This window comes from Capricornis sumatraensis, chromosome 22 (assembly GCF_032405125.1).
Source record: "Capricornis sumatraensis isolate serow.1 chromosome 22, serow.2, whole genome shotgun sequence".
Taxonomy (NCBI): domain Eukaryota; kingdom Metazoa; phylum Chordata; class Mammalia; order Artiodactyla; family Bovidae; genus Capricornis; species Capricornis sumatraensis.
The window spans coordinates 29,381,028-29,407,609 of NC_091090.1; the positions used below are offsets into that span (position 1 = coordinate 29,381,028).

Here is a 26,582-nt window from a genome sequence, read left to right on the forward strand (position 1 = left end):
CCTGCTGAGAACAGAACGTAGCACAGTATGTTGACTTTGAGCCTCCGTCTACCTGTACTCCTCATAGAGGCATTTACAGCCTTCTTGAAATTCCATTTCTACTTTGGTTCTTATATTTCACTACCACTGAAGTCTAAATTAAATTGGATCTTGTAGGAGCTAAGGGTGGTGTCTTATTTAGGGAAGGGGACAGGGGTGTTGTGATGGTTAATTCTGTGTGTCAGCTTGACTAAATATGGGTGCCTGGACATTTCTGGGTGTGTCTGTGAGGCTGTTTCTGGATGAGGTTACCATCTGAGTTGGTGGATGGAGGAAAGCACACGGCCCCCTCCAGGATGGGAGCCCCTCACCTCTCACTAAAGGCTTGAATAGAACAAAAAGGCTGACCCTACCCTGATAAGAGAGGACTCCTCCAGCCTGCCGTGACATCAGCTTTCCCCTGCTTTGGGGCTCAGACTGAGATGTCGGCTCTTCCTTGGTCTCAAGGCTGCTGGCCTTCAGACTTAGTTCTCAACAAGTCTCCAGACTGCTGACTACAGATACTGGAGCTTGTTAGGCTCCACAGTTACAAGAACCAGTTCCTTATAATCAGTCCCTTTCTCTCTCTATATAGTGCCTATTGGTTCTATTTCTCTGGAGAAAGAACCCTGATTAATGCAGGAGTAGAATGATTAGGAGCAGGACGGATAGAATTTGCTCAGAGAGACATCATGTGGGGTGTGGTATTGCTGCCAGACCACCCCTCCCCCTAGCCGGGTAGAGAAGTATACACCGTTTTTCAACTGCAGTTCTAGGCCCCTTAGTAGACCTGCATTTTAAAAAATTAGATATTAAGTTGGTGCAAATGTAACTGCACCAAATGCAGTTACAAATGTTTTAGACCATGAATTTTAAATCATTGCAACAAGGCTCTGCTGCTGCTGCTGCTAAGTCGCTTCAGTTGTGTCCGACTCTGTGCGACCCCATAGACGGCAGCCCACCAGGCTCAAACACATCAAATAAATATAAACTAAACAGCAAGTAATAAGTCATTAGCAAAAAAAAAAAAAGCAACAAAGCAAGAAATGTGGATTAAAATGATGTATAACATAACTACATTTATTTAAGAATGTATTCCGATGTCAAATGACAAAGTTCAACCATGCCAAACCGCAGTTACTTTTGCACCAACCTGAAGAAAGCTGAGTGCTGAAGAATTGATGCTTTTGAACTGTGGTGCTGAAGACTCTTGAGAGTCCCTTGGACTGCAAGGAGATCCAACCAGTCCATTCTGAAGGAGATCAGCCCTGGGTGTTCTTTGGAAGGAATGATGCTAAAGCTGAAACTCCAGTACTTTGGCCACCTCATGCGAAGAGTTGACTCACTGGAAAAGACTCTGATGCTGGGAGGGATTGGGGGCAGGAGGAGAAGGGGATGATAGAGGATGAGATGGCTGGATGGCATCACCGACTCGATGGATGTGAGTCTGAGTGAACTCCGGGAGTTGGTGATGGACAGGGAGGCCTGGCGTGCTGCAATTCATGGGGTCGCAAAGAGTTGGACACGAGTGAGCGACTGAACTGAACTGAACTGAAAGGAACAGGAACTATCACAGGGTGGTACACTAATTCATATTGTTTCATGAGATGTTTGTTTCATGAGTCATGATGTATAATGTATTTCTTGATGTTGGCTGTAGCTTAAAAAAAAAATTAGAGAGCCTGGCCTCAAGATAAGCGGAACAGATTAGAATAACAGCTCCCGGTTATCAACCAGGCTCTGATGAACTTTCCAAAGCCCAGAAGCAGGGCTACTCCTCAGCTGAAGTCAGCCACCAGCTTCACCTTTATAAGCACCATCTTGGATTCCTCCCCACCAGTACTCCGTCTGTACTCCCAGGGGCCTGAAAAGACCATCTAGTCAAGCCTGTTACCTGTAGGCTTCAGAGGTATCTGAGAAGCTGTATCTAGATTTCCAGGAGATCAAGGGTCACTTTGAGTGAATATCCTGCTGGTGTAGGAGCACGAGCCTGTTCCTATGAGAAATTAATTCATCGAGTGCTCTGTTCAAACCACAAGCTTAGTGTTCACTGTCCCTAGATCTCACCACCACCGTTCCCTCCAAAAACAAGCAAGCAAGCAAACCAATCCCAAAGAAAGGCAATGCCAAAGAATGCTCAAACTACCGCACAGTTGCACTCATCTCACATGCTAGTAATGCTCAAAACTCTCCAAGCCAGGCTTCAGCAATACGTGAACTGTGAACTTCCAGGTGTTCAAGCTGGTTTTAGAAAAGGCAGAGGAACCAGAGATCAAATTGCCAACATCCGCTGGATCATGGAAAAAGCAAGAGAGTTCCAGAAAAACATCTATTTCTGCTTTATTGACTATGCCAAAGCCTTTGACTGTGTGGATCACAATAAACTGTGGAAAATTCTGAGAGAGATGGGAATACCAGACCACGTGACCTGCCTCTTGAGAAACCTGTATGCAGGTCAGGCAGGAAGCAACAGTTAGAACTGGACATGGAACAACAGACTGGTTCCAAATAGGAAAAGGAGTGCATCAAGGCTGTATATTGTCACCCTACTTATTTAACTTCTATGCAGAGTACATCATGAGAAACGCTGGGCTGGAAGAAGCACAAGCTGGAATCATGACTGCCGGGAGAAATATCAATGACCTCAGATATATCAATGACACCACCCTTATGGCAGAAAGAGGAACTAAAAAGCCTCTTGATGAAAGTGAAAGAGGAGAGTGAAAAAGTTGGCTTAAAGCTCAACATTCAGAAAACAAAGATCATGGCATCTGGTCCCATCACTTCATGGGAAATAGATGAGGAAACAGTGGAAAGAGTGTCAGACTTTATTTTTTGGGGCTCCAAAATCACTGCAGATGGTGACTGCAGCCATGAAATTAAAAGACGCTTGCTCCTTGGAAGGAACGTTATGACCAACCTAGACAGCATATTCAAAAGCAGAGTCATTACTTTGCCAACAAAGGTCCGTCTGGTCAAGGCTATAGTTTTTCCAGTAGTCATGTATGGATGTGAGAGTTGGACTGTGAACAAAGCTGAGCACTGAAGAATTGATGCTTTTGAACTGTGGTGTTGGAGAAGACTCTTGAGAGTCCCTTGGACTGCAAGGAGATCCAGCCAGTCCATTTTGAAGGAGATCAGCCCTGGGTGTTCTTTGGAAGGACTGATGCTGAAGCTGAAACTCCAATACTTTGGCCACCTCATGCGAAGAGTTGACTCAATGGAAAAGACTGATGCTGGGAGGGATTGGGGGCAGGAGGAGAAGGGGACGACAGAGGATGAGATGGCTGGATGGCATCACCGACTCAATGGACATGAGTTTGGGTAAACTCTGGGAGTTGGTGATGGACAGGGAGGCCTGGCATGCTGTAGTTCATGGGGTCGCAAGGAGTTGGACCCGACTGTGCAGCCAACCGCCTCCCCCAAAACACTGAGCACAGGTGAGCAAGCCAGCTCAGAAAGTCCGACCACTCAGGTCACCCAGCCCATCCAGCTGAGCCCCTGACTCTCCTGCGCCTTCGCCTCAGGTGCATGGTTCCTGCTTGGTCCTCACAGCCCGTGTGTGTCCCTCAGCCAACTGCACCCATCTCCTAAGCTCGCTCTGGAGATGAGCAACAGGCCACCTGACTGTGCCAGCTGTGTCCCTTGCCCACTGCTAGTACCAGCACTCGGGCAGCATCTGTTCAGCACTGACACTGACATCTGGTGGCTTCTACACAGACTCAGCCCCGTCTTCTTTTAGCCAGGTGACGCCATAACACAGTCGTCCTCCCTTATCCACACCTTCACTTTACAATTACCACAGCAAGCCATGGTCTGAAAATATTAGATGGGAAGTTCCAGAGCTGCTTTGTAAGTTTTAAATTGCATGCCATTCTGAGTACTGTGCTGACTCTTGCACCATCCCGCTCTGTCCCACCCGGGATCCCCAGCCGTAAGCGTTGAGACCCAGGATCGCCCCAAGCAGGTGCGCTTCCTCCTGACGTGTGGTCAGGTCAGCGGTAGCCCAAGGCTGCATCATGTGTGCATCATGGGTGCTCACGTCACCCCGCCACACAGCCAGGCACCTCACATCATGAGGAGGAGGAGAAGTCAGCACAGTTAAGATAAAATCTGTAGAGACCACACTCACATAGCTTTCATCATGGTGTATGTTTGTAATTGTTCGTCTCTGACTGTGCCTAGTGTATAGACTTCACTGTAGGTAGGTATGTATAGGAAAACACAGTGTGTACAGGGCCCGGTCCTGTCTGGGGTTTCAGGGATCCACCGAGGGTCTCAGAACACACCCATGGATGACCGGGAGCCGCACCGCAGGCATCGGGCACAGTGCGCTGCCTCCTGGAGCTGCCTCACCAGCCCCACCCCACGTCGGCACACACCTGTCCACATTTACACCTCCTGTTACAGGCACAAGTGAAAGAGGCCTTCTGCTACCCACCACTCAAAATAACTGACTTGTTCTCTGTCCTTAATTCCAGCTCCCTTACTCACATGACCACAATAAACTATCTCAAAAGATATGCAAGAAATTACTAACAGTGAAAAACATTAGAAATGAGGTTGAAATGGAGGCAAACTCATTCTTCATATAAAAGCACACTTGAGAATACAAATTTAAGATTACAGTTGGTGCAAGTTCTTACAAAAAAGAAAGTTGCCAGCAATATCACTATTTTCAAACAATCTTAATTTTAACCTTTTCAATCTTCAGGGGAAGAAACATACTCTATAAATGCATTGAAGCAACACCCTAATCAATTCCCATAGAGCCATCTGACTTCGAGGTGAAATAAAATAACTGCAACTTTAAAAAGCAAACGTGAGCATCCAGGTAAAAAGGAATTATACCTGAGACAATTAGACTAATAATTCTATGCCTTTTATTCAGTTATTTCAAAAATATTTGATCATTTGTTTCAAAATGTACATTAAAAAAAATTCATACAAAACTGTAATTTGTTTTAAAATCGGACAGAAACAGTGGGAAAAGGATTTGGAAAAAAGTTCACTGAAAGTAAAAAGAGCCCCCTCAAAAAAAAAAAAAAAAACCCTTTTACATGAAAGCATAAATATGGCAGGTACAAATTTTCCTTGAGTTCCTTGTTGGAAATTTGGTCCATAACATGAACAGGCTGAAGTGGAAAAGTGAAGAGATACTTCATCCACATCTGCATTATGAGTTGCTCAGGGCACCAGCAGCCTCAGCTCATCCTTCAGATGTTTATTAAACAAGAGAAACTGAAAAAGATGAGGTGTAAAATCTCGTCACAGAAACACTTGACTCTGTACCCAAGGAGACGGTGGCACTTGCCACCGGTCAGATGCAACTGGGTGACCAGGGGTGTCCACACACGGCTGATTCCCGGGAAAACCTCCCTCCTCTCCACACAAACTCTTGAACGCTTTCAGCGAAGTGCTGGGGATGCCTCGGGTGTCTCACAGATCTTATTCCCAGATGCTAACCTATTAATGCCCCATCATGAGGATGTTTTTTTTTTTTTTTTTCGTTTTTAAACAGTTTAAAAAATACAGGGACTTCTAAGACGATGCTGTAATGTTCCACTAGAGTGCCACCAAGGTCACGAGAATGACAACAGAAGGAGCGTGGCTACCGTTTCTTCTGTGGGGATGACGACCCCCCTCCCATGGGTTCCGTCCTGCCCCAGTGGCCGGGCACTGCAAGGGACAGACGGCCTGTGGGAAAGACCACTGGCTGGGAGAGTTATTGCACAACCCGGAAGAGTGAGGAGGTGGCGGGGAGGGGCGGGCAAGGGGGAGCTGATGCTCAGCAAGGTAACACTGCGTGGAGGGGGCGTCTGCCACAGCCCAGCAGGACCCACGTCAGATGGGCAGCTGTGAGTAACACTTGTGACCGGAAGTAAGAGTAAACACCTTCTGCATAAACTTTGGGTCGAATGGGAAACAGATGAGAAGAGGCTACTGCAAGGATACCTTTTCTTCTACATGTTGGGGAGCTGGATGAACAGGGTTCAGCACATGGGCCAGAGGCATGGCGGCCTGGTGCCCAGGGAGCCCCGAGCTTCCCTGATGGGCAGGTGCCCGCAGAGGGGCCCTCACAAGCACCTGGAGTCCAGGAGGAATTGGAAACCACCAGGTCCTGACAACGGGCGAGGGTGAGGCTAGGATGAATGAGGGGAAACTGTCACAGTCCGTGTCCCTTTTCCACGTAGCTGTACTGGGGCCGGGGGCTGGCCACGCAGTGCAGGTGGAGGCCAGGAGACCCCGGCAAGTAAGGCACTTCTGACAAAAAGATACAGGATCAGCTCAGGGCAGAGAAAGGCCTCGCAGAGCCAGCGCCCCCGTGCTCTCTGGGGACCTCCATAAAACAGAGCGAGCTGGTAAAGGTAGGCGGCTGGGGGACCCGTGGTCTTTCACAGCCTTCTGAAAGGAATTACTACTCACACAAGAACTGACAGAGAAGTTGGTGAAGGCCCCTCCCTGAGCCAGCCATACCGGGAGAGAGACTCAACTTAGGTCCCACGTGATCTGTCAACAGCCCAGTTGTGCAGTTGTGCCTAAGCCCTCCTGAGGAGAGGGCTGCGAGCTAGGATGGCAGTGGGGAGGGACAAAGACCACTCGGCGGTCCTGACTCACAAGCCTATGGCCACACTCCACAGAGTCAGGCCGTGACCCTCAGGAGAGGGGGTCTGTTCACTGGGACACGGGGGCCCCTGCAGGCGTGTGAGTCACGTGCAGACCTCCCAGCCTTCTTGGCCCTCTGGCCTAGGACAGACCAACAGGGAGGCCAAAGCCCAGGAAAGAACCCAAAAGGCTGCAAGGAGCAGCCACTTCAGACTTGAAAAGGAACCCGGAACGGGGGCGCACACCCTGCCCCTACTTCCTCCTCAGCACCGAGGAAACAGTCAAAGGGGACGAGAAAGAAGGTCCCCAAAGCAAACCCAGCCGCGCGCATCCCGAACACCCGGCCCAGCTCCAGGGCTTTCCAGTCAACAGCAGCCTCTGCAGAGGTGGCCAGGGTAGGGATCTAGTCTGGTTTCTGAAGTGTGGTAGCTCCGCTTGGGACAGAAATGGGAGAGGTCCTCGTTGGGAAAGGACGCAGGTCTGCAGACACATACAGGGCTAGGACTGACCAGGCCCAGCTCGGCCTGCTCCTGGGTCCCCCAGAACTGCCCTGCCTTCAGAAGGGGCACCTATAACCAAGGAATAATATGCAGTTATCAGAACCTGGAGCGAGAAAACTTCCCATCACAGAGCCTCCAGGGAGGGTTAGGCTTGCCACCCCAGGGCCTCCTCTCCCATGCTACCAGATGCCCCCACACATGCCAGCCAATGCTGCTGGGGTGGGGCGGGGCTGCTGAGGTAGATAAGTGTCTGCTCGGCTCCTGCCAGATGGTGCTAAGCAGCCTCTCAAACTTGGGGGCGAGTGGCCGGGCCATCACAGAGGATTTGAGACTGAAGAACAGAGCCAGACTGGCCAAACCAAGACAAGGCAGCCCCACTTCTCAGGACCAAGCGGAGCTGAGATCGTTCGGCCCCTGGCCACACACTGTGAGCCAACTTGCCACAGGCCTGGCTCTGCTCTGAAGTGAATGTGCCAGGCATGCCTGGGGTGACAGGCACCTAGTTATCCTCTCAGCCTCCCCTCAAATCACTCCTGAAGCTGGCGGGTGGGACACTAGCCTCCCGTAATGTTCTTGGGGGCTTCACGTGGCGGGGAAGATTTCCCCAACTCTCACCAGGGAACCGACCCCATCGTTTAGGACACAGGGAGAGCTGGCCCGGCCCCGGGCTGGTGGTACCACTGTGAGGCACACGGTATCGTGGAGACCACGGGCACGTCAAACACCTGTGTTCTGTCCGTGATCACCTTGGTACCCAAGAAGGGACGCAGCTCTGGGCAGGGCCTCTGCTGCGGCTCCCTCCTCCCTGGCCCAGCAAGAAGGCAGGAGGCTGCAGGGCTCCCCAGCATGGGGGGTGGCCTCCGGGGAGCAGTGCCAAGGACACCTAGAGAGGGCTGGGCCAGGCGTGAGGCCAGCAGGGGCTGAGGAGGCCGCAGGCTGAGCTGGGCTACATACAAAGCATCCCCGGGCAAGCAAGAGCAGAAACTTGGCTACAGCTGCGAGCGGGGAGGGGGACTATTTGAACAGCTGAGGGCATTCTAGACTGGGTCCGCTTAGTTGGTACAACCCATCCTTTCACCAACATTCTCCCTTGCAGCCCAGATAAGTGTCAGGGAAGGAGAAGATGGGAGAAATTCACGTTTTCACGAGCATTGTCCCTCTCCTAATGATAATCAAGAGAACCCCTTCCCCTCTCCAGGGCCTCATCCTGAGCAGAGAGGCGAGGGTCTACCAGGCTGTCAGGAAGCAAATCCAAGGCACTGGGAGGTTAAATCTCTCTGGGGCAAGTGACCTGGAGAAGGAAGCTGCCTTGATGAAGAGACTCATCTCCCCCGTGCTGGGTAATAACTCAAGGTTTACTTTCTGATGTCAGGAAGAAGAGCAGCCCCTCACATGGCACTAACATGCCTGCTCCCACCAGCTCCACACGGCACTCAGGGCTCCTGAGAGCCTCGCTCCCTGCTGGAGTCCCCACAAGGCACTGTGAGGCCTGGAAGCCTTGTCTTTGGGGGGTTGGGGGGGACCACGTGGGGGGAAGGTGCAAAAAGACTCCCATCAGCAAGGCTGGGTCTGCCCTCCTAACCAGCAGACTGATTCTGAGTCAGCCTGGGCTTATACCGTCTAAAATGCTGTGGGCGTGCTCAGCAAACAGCAGCAGACAACGACAACAACTCCATAGGACAGTCAGCAAGTGAGGCTCGCGAGTGAGGGGCCTAGGTGACCCTCGCTGGGGCACCAGGGGTCACCGGGGAGCTTAGTGTTCCTGCAGGGAGAGAGATAAAGTCAGGGGCAAGGCCAGCCCCCAACAGGCAGGGCTGCTGGGTTTAGAACCGGTGTGTCCCCCGCCGGGCTGTCTGTTAACTGCTGTTTGGTTTGGTTGCTGGTGAATGATAGGAAGAGCAGTGCAGCTGGACGTGCCGCAGAAGGCCAGGTCGACGCCGTCGTTTCTGCTACGTTACCTCTCTGGAGGCGCCCGCCACGCCGGTCACTTTGCTCTTGCTGTAGAGTGGGATGACTCGTCCTCCTCTAGCAGGGCCCCAACAGAGAGCATGGGTGGCTGCCGATGCATGACCAGCCACGGGACCCAACTCAGTCACCACCGTCCTTCTGGAACGCGTCGTCACGTCCCAAAGCCAAATGCCTTGGCACTTAGGACTAGAAAGGGCCCCCGGGATGGGGGAGGGGGTGTGCTCAAGATGGCATGTGCAGAACCAGAATCATACATCTCGTCAGTTCATCAGCACCTAGAAGATGATGATCCAAGAGGGTTGGTCTCTCCTCCTGCTGTCCATCTGCACAGAGATCACCGAGGGGCCACTGCCGGCCTGGCGGAGGCTCCATGGCACGGGGTGGCCGACTCAAGTCCCAGGGACTGGGTGTTGGATGGCCAGCACTGCAAGCTTAGCCTCCTCTCGTAAAAAATCAGACATGGAGAGGAGAAATTGCACGATAAGGGACACTAACGAGTAGAAAGAGAAACAAGCCATGAAGGAAGAGAAAGAGGAGGCCAACAGAAAAGGAACCGTGAGAGAGCCTGGACTTCTAGCAAACCCCACCCAGGACAGAGGTGAGGAGGTGAGGCGGTCTGAGGAAGGGAGAGAGGGAGATTTTTGGTTTTATTGAGAACGGTTCATGGAGGAAGAAGAGGAGACAGCTGAGACATGAGGAAGAGGAAAAGGCCCTGTGTGAAGACGGGATTGTGCTGTTTGAGGCGGGGCGTCTGCAGCTGGAAGGCGGGTGGGGGCGCTCCCTGCTGGCCCCCACGAGAGGATTCCTGTTCTCAGCACTTTGGCCTTAAGGAGACTTCAGTTTCTTAGTCCGTGTGGAGGCTCCATTCTCGGCTTTCACCACCCCATTTTCATGGTAACCTGGGAATGAAAGGCGATGGACATGGTGTTTCTGTTGCGTCTGAAATGGGAGGCGGGGGGTGGGGGTGGGGGTGGAAGGGTGGGGAGAGGCCTGGCAGCCCTGTGGCTCTGCACGGGACAAGCCGAGAGGACCCAGGCTGCAGCCCCCCATGGCGAAGGACACCAGCAGGCCACTTCCGGGGGCTCCTGATCCCCTCTAAGGTGGGTGGTCTCCGTCCTTCAGCAGGAGGGGCTGAGGTGACACACAGTCACTGAGGCCAGCCTAGACCCTCCCTGAAATCACTCCAAGGCCTCTGGAGTCCTCAGCTCCCCTCAGGCCCCTGCAGGGCACTGGCCGGCTTCAGCAAAGCTTCAGGGAAGCTGACCGGCCAGACAGGAGGAGGTGGAGAGGTTGCAGGGACAAGGCTGTACCCTCTTGCCTAATGCTCCCTCTGCCCGAAAAAACTCCACTCTTCTTGTCAGCAACACCCTAGTCTCCCTGCTCAGAGTCAGAGGCTCATTTGGCTGCAGCCTCGCCCCATACCCACCCCTGCCCCCAGCGGGGCCCGACTCCGAGCCACACCCAGCCGCACACGTGTCTGAAACACACACAAGCCCTGCCAAGCAGGCCACACCTGGAGAAAGGCCGGTGACTCAGAAGACGGAGCCTGGCGCAGACAGGCCCCCAGGCTGCACGGAGAGCATGGGGCTGGCAGCGCCCCAGGACCTGGCAGGGGCCAGAGGAGAAGGGGGTGTCCCCCATCCGCCAGCCCCTAGTGCTGTCACCTCGGGTCACCCCTGAAGAGAGAGGCAGAGCCGGCATCCTGGGAGACAGCCAGGCCGAGATGCAGAGCAAGGGGGCAGGCGAGGACACGAGGGCAGGCGGCCGCCCTTGATGGGGTCCCCAAGGCCAGCCTGAAGGCATGCTTCCTGCCAGAGCTCCCCACCCCACCGCCGCCCTGCCCTCGGTTGGCCACAAGGGCCCCTGCCTCACCTGCCTGCCCCCGCCCCCTGACAAGCCATCCGGACCCAGCCATGTGCCAGTCAGGCCCCGGCAGGAGCCAAAGAGCCCCCTTTGGGGAGGAGCAGCAGCAGGTCTGGTCCAGGGTGCTGGGGGAGCCCACCTACCCCACGCAGAACCACACTCACCCGACTCCCTCTTGATGAGCCTGGCTGCCAGCCTGGGGGCAGCGGGCACTCTGCGCTTGGCGCTCTGCTCACTCCAATACTCGCGCCAGTGCCGCAGCTGCGAGTGGATGAAGCGCCACATGAGCCAGGCCTGGGCGGCACACACCAGCAGCAGCACGCACAGCCTGCAGGGAGAAGGGCCCGGTGGGCTTGGGCGGAGGCACAGCCAGGACCCCGCAGCGCTCGGCCTGCCAGCCCTCCGGGAAGAACGTAGCCAGTGCCGGGCTCAGCTCCAGGCGCGTGGCGGGGGAGGGGGGTGTGCCGGCTGGGAGGAGATGACAGATGTGATTCCAGCTCCTGTCACAACTCCCCGTGCCTGCCTGGGACCTGCCGCCCAGAACACAGCACATATAAGCTCCATATCATCAGGGGGTGATGGTTCAAGTGAACACAGGTACGATACAGCAGAAATCATTCTAGAAGAGCAAATTCTCACCCGGCAAGCAACCCAGACAAATCTCTGATCCCCCCACCCCAGATCCCAGGGGTCATGAGGACCGTGGCCTCCTCGCTGCCCTCCTGGCCGCTTGGGAGAACACGCTGTGAAGAGCCCACAAGGGGTCATGACGGACAAATGAGAGGCTGTTTGTGAGCCCAGCACCCACCGTGAGGCGTGGGCCGGTGGGGGACTCTTGACACTGGGACCTGGCCTGCAGACTGACGGTCTAGGGCCAGGCAGGAGAGATGGCTGTGACGGAATCAGGGGGGTGGCATCTCCTCTCCCCTCCTGGCCGGATGTCTGAGATTCCCCCCTAAACATCAAGGTGCGGGAGATCTGGGGATCTGTCCCCTCCTGACCTCCAGCCGAAGCTGGGCTGAGTTCACAAGGCTCTTGGCCAGCTCACCTGCAGAGTAACGTGTTGAAGTTCCCTTTCTCGGGGTCAAAGGCCTGGTTTTCCACGCGAGCGAGGCCGAAGCCGATGGCCAGCACGGCAAGGGTGAGGATGAAGAGGCGGGTGACTCCAAATACGGCCGCCCAGGCGTTGAATCTGCCCGCAGGGAGGTGCAGAAGGTGTGTCAGCCGTTGGGGCCCAAATGGGAAGAGGGTTCAAGGGTGGTCGGGGAGGGTGCTTGATAACTGAGGTGTCCAAAATAAGATGCTCCAGGAAAAAAATAACCCCAGGGCTCCACCTAACCTCAGGGCCCTCCCATCCCACCCCGCCGCCTCAGCCCAGCATCACTCACAGCTTCTCGTTGTTCTCGTCCGCGAAGTGGCAGAGTCGGGCCGTGTGGAAGAGGAACTCGGTCGAGTACTGCAGCAGGAGCAGGACGAGGCCCAGGCGGCTCAGGCTGCGGAGACACAGGCGAGCCTCATAGTCCCCATGAGACACCCACCGCCCTGGGGCCCTGCCTCGCCGCGCGATTCAGCTCTGCTCCTTCCAGTCTCTCCCCACACTGAGCCTGGCCTTTCACGTGCTGGGCCCGCTGCCCCCACCTGCTCCCCTCGTGGACCTGGCTGACTTCACAGCACCCGTCACTCTGCGTTCATCACCTGGCCCAGGGTGGGGCCAAGCACAGAAAAGGTGTTCACGGCGAGTAGCTGAGCTGTGCACATGCAGAAATACAGGGGAGCTGGTGGGAGGGAGACCCACTGCCCGATTTGTCATCCAAGTCTTTACGGCTAAGAGGCGCACAAAGAAGCAAAACTCAACACAACATAAGAACACGTGTGAGTGAACCGGCCTCTTAAACCACGAGTTCTCTGGATCCTAAGAATGGTCGAGAGCATGACTGAGGCTGGCCAGCGGGATCGTGCCCTTGGCCATCGCAAGCCTCACTTCCCAGCCCCACTTCCACCTCAGGGCTCTGCTCCTGCACAGCACCCCACCAAGGTCTCCACCTGCCTGGCTCCGCCACTCGCCCCCCACCAAGTCCCCTCCTCAGAGAGCTCTTCCCACCACAAAGGGGCCACCTCCTCACCCTGCCCACCACGGGAAACTCTCCTGACAGACACTCCTTCCCTTCCTTCGAGTGGTCCTGCCTGTGCACCCTCAGCCCGCCCTCACCTCAGGGCCGGGTGACCGCGGGCTGGCTTGCTCAGACCTGCCCTGCACGCAGCACCAAGAGCAGAACAGGCCCCGCATGGCCTGTGCCCTTCCGAGGCCTGTCCAGGCATGGACGCTGCTCCCAGCCTCCAGACGGGAGAGCGGACCTGGCTCTGGATCGCCCTGTTTGGTCATTCTTACAGGAGGCCGTAGTGCAGACCCAGGAGACCCCAGGGCCAGGACCCCCAGGGCACCTGAGAAGGTTACACAGCGCATTGCTTTCCTGTCCCGCTAAAAAACCCAGCCCGAGAAAACTTCAAACTAGAAGACACATCCTGCCCAGCGGTGATTCTCTTCACTACAGACACACTCGGGGTGACGGCCGCGCTTCTGACCTCGGGACAGCCAAGCAGTGTCTACTCTACGCTTCACTGCGGACCAAAGGGAAGTCCAGGGCCACGAGCTCTGGCAGCGCCCCCACCTGGACGCGTGGGGCGGGAGCCCCGCTCAGGCTGCCGGCAACCTGCAACGCCCTGGGTCGGCAGCTGTTTGCCTCAGATCCCTCCCAGCTCTGTCTCGGGTTGAGGCGGTCACTCCTCTGGGTTCCCGTGGCAGGTGGTCCACGTGGTAGCACAGTGTTCATCCCACTTATCTTTGTAGTTTTCTCTCCTACTCGTCGGAGAAAAAATCCGGTAAACATAAAGGAACCATCCACTGTCCATCTATGCAGTCCCAGGTGTCAGCATGGTGCTTGGCACACAGAGTGTCTGATCAGTGCCTCCTGATTAAATGATGGTGTGGAGAGGGGCACAAACATAAAAGGGCGGGGAGACCTGGCCCGCTCTGGGTCCCACTCACTTTAAGAGGTATGCGCCTGCTATGTGGACCAAATAGAGGCAGATGTACTGGAGCTGCCGCGGGATCTCCTCCTGCAAAAGAGAGACACAGACGGCACACGTGCTGACTCCCCAGCCTGAGACGCAGGAGCAGGGGAAGAAGGCGCAGGCAGAGCAGGCAGGAGGGGCGCAGAACGATGCTGCCAACACAGGCAGACTGGGGTGCCCCCAGAGACCCGTGCACCAGGCTGTACAAAGTCCAAAGGTAATGCGATGGTCAGAGGGCGGGACTGGGTTCAAACAGAAGAGACAGGGACTGGGGAGCAGGGCTTTTGGAAATAAGTCAGAGGGAAATTAAAAAAAAAAAAAAATCTGTGGAAAAGGCAAAGACTTCTCCATCAGCTCCCCTGAAGATGAGTCAGGTTTCCCCCAAAGTTGCATGTCCTCTAGGGGAGGAAGAGGCTGAACTGGCAGCTCCTCACTCCCTCCCTGCCCCAACAATCCTGGAGGACATCAGGGAGACTCTGACAGGCGCTGGCTCAGCATCTCACTCAATACACCCCCATCTCCACCACGCGTGGGCGGCCAGAGGGAGGAACAGCAGGAGGGTGGGGGGACAAGTGGTGTCAGAGAGGGGCGGCGAGTACTCACCTTCCGTACCTTCTGGAAGTAGAGCTCGGGAAGTGCGTGCAGCCAGTAAGCCAGCTGGCACAGGTAGAAGAACTTCACCTGGAAGCTGGAGACAAGGGGGCCAGTCACCCAGAGGGATGGAGAAGCCCCTGCCAGGGTGGGCGGGGGCAGGCGGGGTGAGGAGCTGGGCTGGGCAGGGGCGGGTAAGGGAGAGCTGGGCTGCGGGGAGGGGGTGCGGGCAGCTGGCACGCACTACTAGATCCCTGGGCCGGGACACTGCTCCACATGCGGAGGGACACAGGAAGCCCATGAAAAGACAGGGGCAGGGGGTCTTCAGCCCAGAAGAGGAAAGGCTGAGGAGGGGCCTGATTCCAGAGCCCTGTCAGGGAGGAGGCAGTGGGCAGCGGGTACATGCCAACGAAGGCAGGGGTCTCAGCCGCAGAGGATGGATCTAACTCCGCCAAGTCTTCGGGGCTGCTGTTCTAAGGGTCTTAGGAGAGGCTGAGAGTCATTTCAGCAGCATGCGGGCCCAGCTTTGCCCTCCTGGTATCCCACTGGAACAGAAGTGGGGAGGGTGCTGTGTCCGATGGAGCTCAGATAGACGCAGGTGTGGATGTGAGCAGGTGCCAGGAGGCGCAGCCCACGGGGCTCCAGGCAGTAGCTCTGCTTCCCCCTCCCTCCCGGCAGTTTAGGAATCCGCTGCAGACCCAACGCTTATGCCCCCTACCCTTGAAATTCACATTTGAAATCCTAACCCCGCAGTGACAGGGTACCAGGACGTGGGGCCTCTGGGAGGTGATGAGGGCACAGGGGTGGACCCTCCCGAGTGGGATTAGGGCCCTGGTGATAAAGGCCCTTGTCCACTTCTGCATGTGAAGAAGATGCCATCTGTGAAGCTGAAAGCGGCCTCAGCAGACGCTAAGTCTGCCAGCCTCCAGAACTGCAAGGAAGGACTGTCTGGGGTTTATAAGCCCTCTGGACCCCCGCTGTCTGCAGTGCTCCCTGACGGCAGCCGGGCGGAGACCCTGCACCCGAGCTCCTGCAGGAAGCACCCGCGAGCGCTGAGGGAGGCAGCAGCTCCCGGACCGGCCTCCACGACACTGGCCCCAGAAGGCTTGGGGGGCGTCCGGTCTTCATGCCCTCTGGCCCATGTTCTGGCCAGTCTGGGGCGAGAAGCTGGCACACCCAGCCCGCTCCTCCCTGGGGACAGAACGTGACAATACTCACGGGAGGTACACATGTGGGTAGTCTTCCCAGAGGCTCCTCGGGTTTGTTAAGTATCCTTCCTGTCATGGGCGGGAAGAGACCGCATTTAGAGATGTGACTGTGAGGCCAGCTGGGACCCTGGGGTCAGGGGTCAGAGACACACCTAGTCCCCAGATGACAGAATGAGGAGGCAATGGGAAACTGAACACGGAGGCCCTCTGGCCCTTGGCCAGTCTCTTTATCATAAAAAGGAGTTATGAGGCAGGAGGAACAGCCCTGCTCTGGGGTCTGACTGACTGAAGACCCGAGTCTGACTGTGGGTCTGACCCTGACTGGCCGCATCCTCCGAGCAAGTGTGTCTCCCTGAGCTTCAGCTGGCTTGTCTGTAAAATGAGGATAAAAATACCCTCCCAGAGTTATTGTTAGAAATAAATGTGACAGTTTATGTTTATGTGACAGTGTCGAGTATTATGCCTGGCATGCAGGCACTCAGGAAATGCTTGCAGGGTGAATAAGCAGATCAACTCCAGAATCACCGTCCACTGGAGAAATGAAAAGCCTCCTCTGGTTTTTCACAACGCCGTGAGTAAAAACAACGGCAGGACCCCACAGGCCTCCCCAACGGTGTCCTGTGTGACACTCATCTCACAGTGCAGCCCCTGTCCTAGCGCCAGGACACCACGGGCCTTCTCTTCCGGCCTTTTTTTTTCCCCTGGTTCTTTTCTAGCCCTTCTTTGCATCTAGCCCAGGGCCTCTTACAGAGTAAGGGGAGGCAACCTGAACACCTTCCGATCAGAAGACACCTGGACATGCTGCATGAAATCTAACAAGTGTTCTTTCAGATGCAAAGCTGAGTTCACAATAAGAAAGGCAAACCCCTAGGGCCCAGGAGGGCAGAGCAGGGGGCTGAGGCTGTGGGACCAGGGCACATGTACCCACATGGGGACAGGAAGACCCTCAAACGGCTACCACTCCAGAGGAAGGGGAGACTAGAAAGGATCTGACAAAGAACAGAGGGAGAAGAGGTCAATGTCTGCTCACCCTCGGCTCAGTATGGAAACAAAAAAATATGACCTCCGGAACGTCTGAAACCTCAGATTCACTTTCACGTGGGTTTGGAGCGCACATGGACATCACCTGTGTGTCCAGGAGTCCCCACCTAAGAACTCAGCACTGGCGGTATTGCAGGCCAGTGAGACCACTGGGACATACTCTTGTCCAAGGACATACAGGGTTCTGACACGCAAAGCCTTGCTAAAGATGACTTTATTATCCAGGATCACAAAACATACAAGGAAACAACCCACCAAGAGCGAGAAGGCCAACGGGACGCTCAAAGAGGACAGAGGTGATGGCAGCCTGACCTCATTTTAGAGAGGGGCAAGGAAGGAGCCCCGGAAACGAGGTGGCTTCTCAGCAGTACAACCAAAATCTGAGCTGCATCCCCAGCCTCCTGGTCCCGGCACCCCAGGCCTGGTTGCCCGGTCCGTCAGAAAGAAACCGAGCTAGTGGCTTGGATGAGGAGGCCGAGAGTTTCAGATGTTCCCACCAGGACCAAGGACCAGCTGTGCTTGGGAGAGGAGGCCCAGTGGCTCACAGGGGAACCTCCAGGTGGCTACATGAGCCTCAGCCTTATTTCCACGGGAGAGCCAGTCTACCCCCACTTAAGTCACTAGACACCTGAGGACATTTCAGGTATGGCCCATGGCCCCAAACCCACGACCAGGGCTTTATTAACACAGCTTCCCAACTGATTGGGTGCCCTCAGGCACAGGCCCAGGGCAGTCATGGTCTCCCCCCCAAACCCTCCTGGCCTCATTCCATCTTCCTCCTCACCGTCCAGCAGTAGTGGGAGGCTCCAGGGCGAGTTGGGTGAAGACAGGGCTTTTCTGCATAGAGGCCACCCCTCGCTGCCACCCACACGCCACCTGCATCAGACACCAACCCTGGGCACAGAGGTTCACAGCCTTTCACCCTCCCTTCCACAAAACCAGAGCAGGCAGGACGTTCCTCCCTGGAAGAAGCACCAGTGTACTTAAGGAGGAAAATGGTACTTCGAGGACTGAGGTGGGAGAATTTCAGCCAAAAAACAAGACTGGCCAAGAAAAGCAGCACTGACAGAAATTTAAAGCCCAGAGAATCCTGGAATATCAAACAGGGGCCCTCCCGGCTTGGCCCTTCATTTAGGAGACAAGGAAGTCAGAACTGTGAAGCAACCGACGGCAGAGAGAACGCCCCACAACAATGCTGCCTGCCCGCGCAGGGCAGGAGGGAGGCGCACGGGGCAGCCAGAGGAAGAATGACTCACTGCTCTGAGAACAGTCTTTTCCAGATCTCGGGCCAGGCAGCCGCCCAGGGAGGCCCAGGCCGGGACCCTCGGAGCTCAGCACATAAGAGTGTGGGCTCGCCACCCCCAGATCTCCCTGCTGCCGGGCATGCTGTCTGGGGGCCTTTGGGGTCCTCTGTTTCTTCCTGGTTCTACAAATCAACTAGGCAGCAAGGAGGCCCGCTGAGCCTCCACACTCCCTCCCCTCCCCCACAGCCAGAAAGCACCAATGGAAGAGGAGAATTCAGTCCTGATACGGTCAGCTTCTCCCTGGACCCACCGGTCCTTCAGGAACACCACTGTGGAGGTTCCGCTCCAGGCAGGCTGTCTGTCAGGAGGCGGCAGCCCTGCCCTGCACACCTGCCCCGAAGGTGCTCCAGGGCAAGGCTCCCTCTGAGCGCCCAGCTGCAGGCCCACACTAGGAAGGGAAGCATCCCTGGGAAGCCAGGCAGGGGGGCCAGGCACCAACCCAGCCTGATTTCCGCAGTAGAGTTCTGTTTCTTTGCCCTGAACGATGAACAGCAGTCGGGCTAGATTAAAGGTTAGGAGGTTGACATTCTTATTAAATGATCAGTTGGCCCATCTACAATCCCATCACCCTGCCTACATCAATGCAGAGAGAAATCTGAATCCAGTGCCAAGATAAAACTGGTTATTTTGTGGGGGAGGGATTTAGGATCAATTTTTACTCTCTTTTTATAACCTTTTATGTATGGCTCATGTTTAAAAAAAAAAGATCTCTGAATTCATAAAAACAAGTGATTGATTACTTTAAAAACTGCTGAAAGCTGGAACAAGAAGATACATTTGCAGTTTATTCCTTCTCACAACAGTACTGAGAGCACCCTGTACATGCTGTACATGCTGGGAACACACCGAGCACTGAACTTGGGGGCCAGCTGTGAGCACAATTCTGGGAGCAGTGCTAGGCAGAAGCAGGACGCAGAGAACACCCGTTAACAAGCAAACACCAGAGTAGAGCGCAGAGTGCAGCAGATACAAGAGGACGGGCGTTCTCTGTGGAGGTGACATTTAGGTGGAGAGCTGGAAGGCATGGGATGTCAGGGGATAGAGCACTGCCTGTGAAGCCCAAGAGGCAGGAAGGCCAGGAGAGTTAGAATGGTGGGGCCTGGGGCGAGTGAGAAGAGATGGATAAGGCTGGCCCAGAGCTCAGGAAAAAGCACAATTTCCCTACAAGTGGGACAGCAGCTTTGAAAGCAGAGGGTGCATGACTTGGATTACATTCTATGAAGATCTGTCTGGCTGGGCAGAAAATGGATAGGGGTGGGTGGATGGACACAGGAGTGGAAACAGCCTCCTTCTACAAGTGGTCCAGCAAGGATGACGGTGGCCTAGATTACAGATCAGGGCTGCCCAGCTGTGGCACTAGTGAAGCCCAGGGCCAGACTGGTCTTTGCTGTGGAAACTCTCCTGTGCACTGCAGGACACTCAGCTCATCGCTGGCCTCGACTCATGAGATGCCAGGAGCATACTGTCAAGTGTCCCCTGGAGAGACCCACCGGCCTGGGGGCAGAGATGCAGGCAGAAAGCAGGGGACAGGCCCTCCACGTTCTGGTGAAGGCAGGGGGCCTGCTGATGAACTGGCTGGAGAGTGAAAGAGAAGAATTGAGAAAAAGTTCATCATAACAGAAACATATGATTTTAAAAACCTAGCTGTTTTTACTCCTTTTACATGAGGACCCTCTCTTCTTCAGTCACTTTCACTTGGAATGGCGTGGAGGAAGCACGTGAAGGCTGAGAGCCACATGGGGGATAAGGACCGGGGTCACTGGAACTTTCCAGGGTCTCTATCTCCAGCTGGAGACGCTGAATGGAGGCCTGGCTGTCACCACAGAAAAAGCCTGTTAGGAGTGAACGCAGGAAAGCGCGACCGCTCCAGACTAACAAGCCTCGCTTCCAAGCCCTCGACAGGCCCGGGAGAAGCAGGGACTTGGCATGGAGCCTTGTACACTCTGGAGGGGGTGGGAAATCCCCTGGGTGAGCGGCTGGGTCACAGTTCGGGTGGACGGTGGGGTGAGACTGAAAGGGCAACAGTGATTCAGAGATGAGGCAAGAGCAGTGAGGTATCTGAAGGACCCCAGGGTTGCTCTGCCTCAAGGGAGCTCCAGGTCTCCAGAAGCCACGGGACCCAAACAGCCAGCAGCAGGGAGAGATCTGAGCCCAGCGGTGTGTACACTTTCTGGGGCTGCATCTGCGCTGCACAACAGCAGGGGGCGCTACTCGCACAGACCACACTGAAAGTCCGCCCCAGGGCCTGCTCTGCAGCACAGAGGCCTGGGGCCCTGGGTTTCAAATCCCTAGTGTTCAGTGGTACCAGAAATACAGGCAACATGCTGAAGGACATGCTTAGTCCTGCTTTGAGAACATGGGCCCAGGGTTCAGACCAGGGACAGAGGGGTCCCGAGGATGGGAGAGTGGGCCACTGTCGCTAAGGAAGAGGAAGGGGGTGAGGGGTCAGGGGAGGCAGGGAAAGAAGCTCCTAAAAGATCACAAGGTTGCAGAATTTTCCAAGCTCCTGGCCTGGATTTCTCACAGGACGATTCTAGCTCATGAGGAAGACACCTGGTTACAGACAGGAGGTGCTCCAGGCTGTGGCTGGGGAATTAAAAACTTCCTAGCACGACCGGCTTGTTAGAGTGAACCTCAAAGGACTGTCCACATTGTGCTGTACAAAGGAATTTTGCTGTATCAAAGGTTGCTTAAGAGTCGTATTGTGCAAAGAGGGAAGGCAGGTCAGCTGCCTGCTCCTCCAGGCATTTGATGGGGGCGGTGCTAACTCTCAGGGGCCTGATGTGCACACAGCAGGGCTGGCCATGCCCTGGGAGGCCAACGTGGTGAATCAGAAGCAGAGCCTCAAGTCCTGTCCGCTGCAGAACCACATGACCGCAGGACCAGAAACCTGAGCTTGGATTCCTTCAATCCATGACCCAGGTGCCAAGGTGAACTTAAACCTCAGCTCAAGGGACAGCACGGTGCAGGAGCCCTGGGAGGGGACACAGAGCTATGGAGCTGTACGCTGTCATCACGGTGACATCTTTTGGATCAGATGATGCTCCCCAGCTTCACACAGCTCCTAAACCGCTGATCCCTCTTCCACCACAATACCACGGCTGCCCGGGCCCCAGCCGTCAGCAGTCACGAGGACCACTCACCGTCACCACCACGTAGAAGCACCAGATCACCGAGCTGAGATGAAAGACGACCAGCTGCCCAGATTCGTTGAACTTGCTGTGCTTGACTTTGGAGAGATGAAGCCGTTTGCTGATTTTCTAAAGAAGAGAGAGGGACCCGCGTGTTAATATATAAGTGTATGGATAACGGGCAGGTTTCAAACACCTCTGCTCTCCCCACAAAGGGGCTGAAGCTATTTCGTGAGTGCTGCAGTGTTGAGTTGAAGGCAAGCACTCTGAACAAGCGGCGAGGTGCATGTCTTTAGCCGAGATGTAAAGGCAACGTCCCCGACCCGTGCCGGGTGAGCCCCGATGACGCCGTGTCAACACACTTCAGGCAGCTCCCTCCCGTGAATAAACACCGCTACTAGGAGGCGGGGAGGGGGAGAGGGACCACAGTGTGGTGTGGAAGGTCAGCCCCCTAGGGCCAGCCGGAGCCTGCGAAAGGGGACGGAGGCCTCCGAGCTGCGGCCGCTCCCCCCGCGCGTCCCCTCAGCCTCCCACCTCCGAGCCCAGGCCCGGCACTCACGTCTAGTATGTACTCCTGCACCACGGCGTGCAGGATGACGGCGATGAAGATGTAGAACAGGACAGTGACCAGGTCTTTCGGGCCGTAGCGGTAGTGCACCGTCTCGCCGTCTGCGGAGGCAAAAGAGCCACGTCAGCAGCCCTGCAACCCATAGCTGAAGGGACACTGGAGCGGAACGTGCCATCAAGGGCTTCCCTGTGGCTGTGACGCCAGCCTGAGAAGAAAGAATTTACTCCGGAGAACCCACCCACCCTCTGGACTTGGGCCCCGGGAGCACCAGTGGGGAGGGGTAAGGAGAAGCCAGCCCATGGCATGCCCTGATTTGGGCAGGAGGGCTTGGTGGCTGCAGCTCCCAGCTAGGGGTTGGAGACAACCAGCTTCCATCTTTCCCTGGCTGTGTGACTACAGAAAAAGTGACCAACCTCTCTGAGCCATAATCACCTCCTCTGTAAAAACGGCACTGCAGATTATAGATTTCATTGAGAAAGCACGGGGTGGGGTTCAGAGTGCAGGCTCAGAAACCTGAGCTCATATCAAAACTGTCATTTATCTCCTCCCTCTTTTTGCTTTTTGGCCACACTGCGCGGCTTGCAGGATCTCAGTTCCTGACCCCAGGCGATGGCAGTGAAAGTCCAGAGTCCTAACTTCTAGGCCACCAGGAAACCTACTCCTCCCTCTTAAAAAAAAAAATCTCAAGTATAGGCGACTTATAACATTGTTTTGGTTTTAGGTACACAGCAAAGTGATTCCATTATATGTAATTTTTTTCAGATTATGTTCCAGTATTGGTTATCACAGACACTGAATACAGTCCCCTGTGCTATACGCAATTCCCTGCTGCTTGTCTATTTTATACATAGTAGCGTGCATCTGTTAATCCTATCTGTCAATCCTAACTTATCCCTCCCCCTACCTTCCCCTTTGGTGACTATAAGCTTGTTTTCCATGTCTGTCTGTCTCTGTTTTGTGAATAGATTTATTCACATTATTCTTTCAGATTCCACATATGAGGGACATCATATAATACTGGTCATTGTCTGACTTACTTTCACTTAGTATGGTCATCTCTAGGTCCATTCATGTTGCTACAAACTGCATTATTTCATTCTTTTTACGGCTGAGTAATATTCCACTGTATATATATAAAACATCTTTATCCAGGAAAAAGGAAAGAGGAAAACTATAATTCGAAAAGATACAAGCACCTCAGTGTTCACAGCAGCACTATTTTACAAAAGCCAAGACATGGAAGCAAACCTAAGTGTCTTTCGACAGACGAATGGATAAAGAAAATGTCATTTCTTCCCAGTGTAGCTCTGGGGCACCTCTATGTGTGACCTTTCTGGGCCTCAGACTCCTCATCTATAAAATGAGGATAATGGGATTCTTGTACTATAGGATTTTTGTGAGAATTAGGTGACTTCAAAAATGCAAAGTGCTTACTTAGAATAGTATCTGCTGTATAGGAAGTACTGTACAAGTATCTGCTATTATTTTTGTTCTTGTTTTGGTTACATGCAAGATGCTTACCAGTGCCTATATACACTAAAGTTATTAAAAAACAGTATCTGGTAGTGGTAAATGAGATGCAATTCCAGATATCTTAAGTCTTGCAAAGCTCTGCTAGTGCAACCACTCCCTCCATGGACAGAGGAGGCTCCTGCCTTCCGTCCAGCTAGCAGACCTGCAGGAGCTCAGGTCCCAGGCCTGGAGCCCTGGTGCTCCGTGGCCCGCCCTCCCCCAGGCAGACACACTGGCCACCTCTCCAGCTGTGCTGCCTTTCCGCTGAGTCACACACAGATGAGTCATCTCTCTCTGCTGGGATGCGTTTACCAGAAGGTAGGCCAGGGTGAGTGAGTTTCAGGGTGGCCACAGAGCCAAGCAGAGCCGACTGGGTCACTCTGGGAGCCAACCCATGACCCTCCACCCTGGACAGGAAGAATGCAGTGGTGGGTGGTGGGGGGGTGGGGAGCGGGCTGGGGAGGGCGCAGGAAGACATGAACTTTGAGATCAGGCCAGCTTTCCTTCGTCCTCTCCCTCCTTGCTTCCACAAACACCCTACTCTGTGAGAGGCACTGGGCTGACTGCTGAAACACGGAGACCAAAGACACTGCCTCAGCTTCGGAGAGCACAGACCAGCCAGGAGACTGACAAATAAGTGTAGAAAGACCTACAGACAGGCAGGCAGCCACGCGGCAGCAAGAGGTAAACACAGCCACACAGGGAGCCAAGGCAGGTGAGGGAGCCTCCAGCTGGGGCGGGGGAGGCGGGGTAGCCTGTCAGGATAAATGCGATGATACAGAAGCTCGAGAACAAGCAGGGGTAGGCAGGTGGGGGCCAGGGGGGGGTGGGGGGGAAGGGGGCGGTGGAGCATCCTGGGCAGAGGAGCATCTGCTAAGGATGCAGGGACCGAGGACACACTGCTGAGGGCGGCCAGGGCACCACATAAAAGGGTGTGGACATGATCCTGAAGGCAACGTGGAAACATCGAAGAATTCAAACTCAACAGGAAAATGCAGAAACTGGGTTTCAGACAGTCTACTCTGGCAGCAGTGCTGCATAAGCATTGGGCCTGGAGGCAGATGCCAGTGAGACAGGTAAGGAACCAGGGGGACAGGAAGTCAAGTGGAAGAGGAAACAGGGAGGGAGGAGGGCCATCGGTAGCCTAGACCTGTCAGTCAAGGTGACTGACAGGGGCAGGGGCTGAGACGCGGGAGGGGAGCTGGGACCCAGGATGGGGGAAGCACAGGAAGAAGGGAAGAGGCGGGAGTGTGGGTCAGCCTATGCTTCTGCCCTTCCATTTGCAAGGCCGGCATCACCCTTTCCCAGCCTTCGTAATGGAGGATCAACGGAGACTAGTTGGCAGCATATTTTGAAACTATAAAATAATACATGCAAAGTTTCACCATCAAGACCAGCCTTATTAGGCAAAACGGCACTCAACCAAAAAAAGCATGGCCCCAAAGTAGTTGAATAACACATGTCAAGGGCTTCCCTGGTGGTCCAGTGGTTAAGAATCCACCTTGCAGTTCCGGGGACACCAGTTCAATCACTGGTTGGGGAGGATCCCACATGTCGCAGAACAACTAAGCCCGTGAGCCACAACTACTGAGCTAGTGTTCTAGAGCCTTCGAGTGGCAACTGCCAAGCCCTCAGACCGCAACGAAGGGTAACCCCCGACTGCTGCAACTAGAGAAAGCCCGCACAGCAATGGAAACCCAACACAGCCGAAATAAATAAATCTTAAAAAAAAAAAAAGTCAAGACTTTGGATTATCCATCTTAAAGCCTCTTCAAATTACTTCCATTCATCACCCCATTCACTATGCTTCCAAAGAGATGTGACCAGAGCCTTAAATCCTTCTTGAAACAAGAAGGGATGCGTGGACTAACATTCTTTTACTCCTTTGCTGACAAGAGCTCCATGTGTATTTGCTCACCCACCAATAAACCACAGGCAGGGCTCCATGCTGGACACTGGGGCATGGCAGGGAATGAGGTGGGCACGGCCCAGCCCTCTTGCAGCTTAGCAGCTACACACCAAATTCTCTATACCCAAAACCAGAGGCCGACAACGACGACAGAAACAAAACAAACCAAAACACACAATTAGATTGGAAATTGGGCAAAGACTTGGAGCAACAGGGAAGGACCTAGAGATGATCAAACTAAGTGAAGTCAGTCAGACAGAAAGACAAACACCATGTGATATCACTTATAAGTGGAATCCAAAATAGACACAAATGAACTTATCTACAAAAACAGAAACAGACTCACAGACACAGAGAACTTATGCTTACCAAAGGGGAGAGAGGTGGGGGAGGGGTGCGCAGAGAAAGCAGGAGTTTGGATTAGCAGATACAAACCACTATACACAAACTAGATAGACAAGGCCCTGCTGTATAGCTCAGGGAACTATATTTAATATCCTGTAATAAATCATAATGGAAAATAATTTTTTTTTAATGGGCAAAGGAACAGACATTCCTCCAAAGAGGACACACAAATGGTCAACCAGTATATGGAGAGACCCTCAACATCACTATCATCAGGGAAATGCAAATCAAAACCACCATAAGGTACCACCTCAAATCCATTAGAATGGCCACAATTTAGGAAAAAAAGAATAAGCGTTGGTGAGGGTGTGGACAAATTTGAACCACATTTGTGCATTGTTTTGAGAATGTAAAATGGTGTAGTCACTATCAGAAACTGTACGATGATTCCTTGGAAAATTAAAAATAGAACTACCAGATGATCCAGCAATTCCACTTCCGGATACAGAAAAAGAACTGGAAGCAGGATCTTGATGGAGTATCTATAAACCCCATATTCACAACACACATCACAAGAACCAAAGGTAGAAACAACCCACGTGTCTATCCACAGATGAATGGAAGGACAAAATCTATGGTCCATACATAACACAGACCATGAACACTATCCAGCCTTAAAAAGGAAGGAGAACCTGTCACATGCTACACAGAGCCTTGAGGGCATCATGCTAAGTGAAATCAGTCAGTCACTAGAAGATAAATATTGCATGACTTCATTACCAGAGGGCCCCAGAGGAGAAAAATTCAGAGACACAACAAGAATGGTGGTTGCCAGGGACTGGGGCTGGGGAGGGATGGGGAGCCGCTGTTTCATGGATGCAGTTTCAGTTTTGTAGGATGAAGCGTTCTGGAGGTTGCACCAACAGTATCAGTGTGCTTAACACTA

The 26,582-nt window shown here is 54.1% G+C and overlaps 1 protein-coding gene across 2 annotated transcripts in view; it reads right to left on the bottom strand.

Moving 5' to 3' along the window:
- Positions 1–4,900: 4,900 nt before the first annotated feature.
- Positions 4,901–26,582, bottom strand: part of TRAM2 (translocation associated membrane protein 2) — a 68,625-nt gene continuing 46,943 nt past the window's right edge. For both annotated transcript variants that reach the window (XM_068994044.1, XM_068994045.1), the window contains exons 3-11: positions 21,862–21,971; positions 21,315–21,431; positions 15,837–15,895; positions 14,631–14,715; positions 14,002–14,072; positions 12,344–12,448; positions 12,004–12,147; positions 11,120–11,283; positions 4,901–9,991 (exon numbers count right to left, since the gene is read on the bottom strand). In XM_068994044.1, the coding sequence (XP_068850145.1) occupies positions 9,918–9,991; positions 11,120–11,283; positions 12,004–12,147; positions 12,344–12,448; positions 14,002–14,072; positions 14,631–14,715; positions 15,837–15,895; positions 21,315–21,431; positions 21,862–21,971 (929 nt within the window). In that variant the 3' untranslated portion in view covers positions 4,901–9,917. The remainder of the gene's footprint in view (positions 9,992–11,119; positions 11,284–12,003; positions 12,148–12,343; positions 12,449–14,001; positions 14,073–14,630; positions 14,716–15,836; positions 15,896–21,314; positions 21,432–21,861; positions 21,972–26,582) is intronic.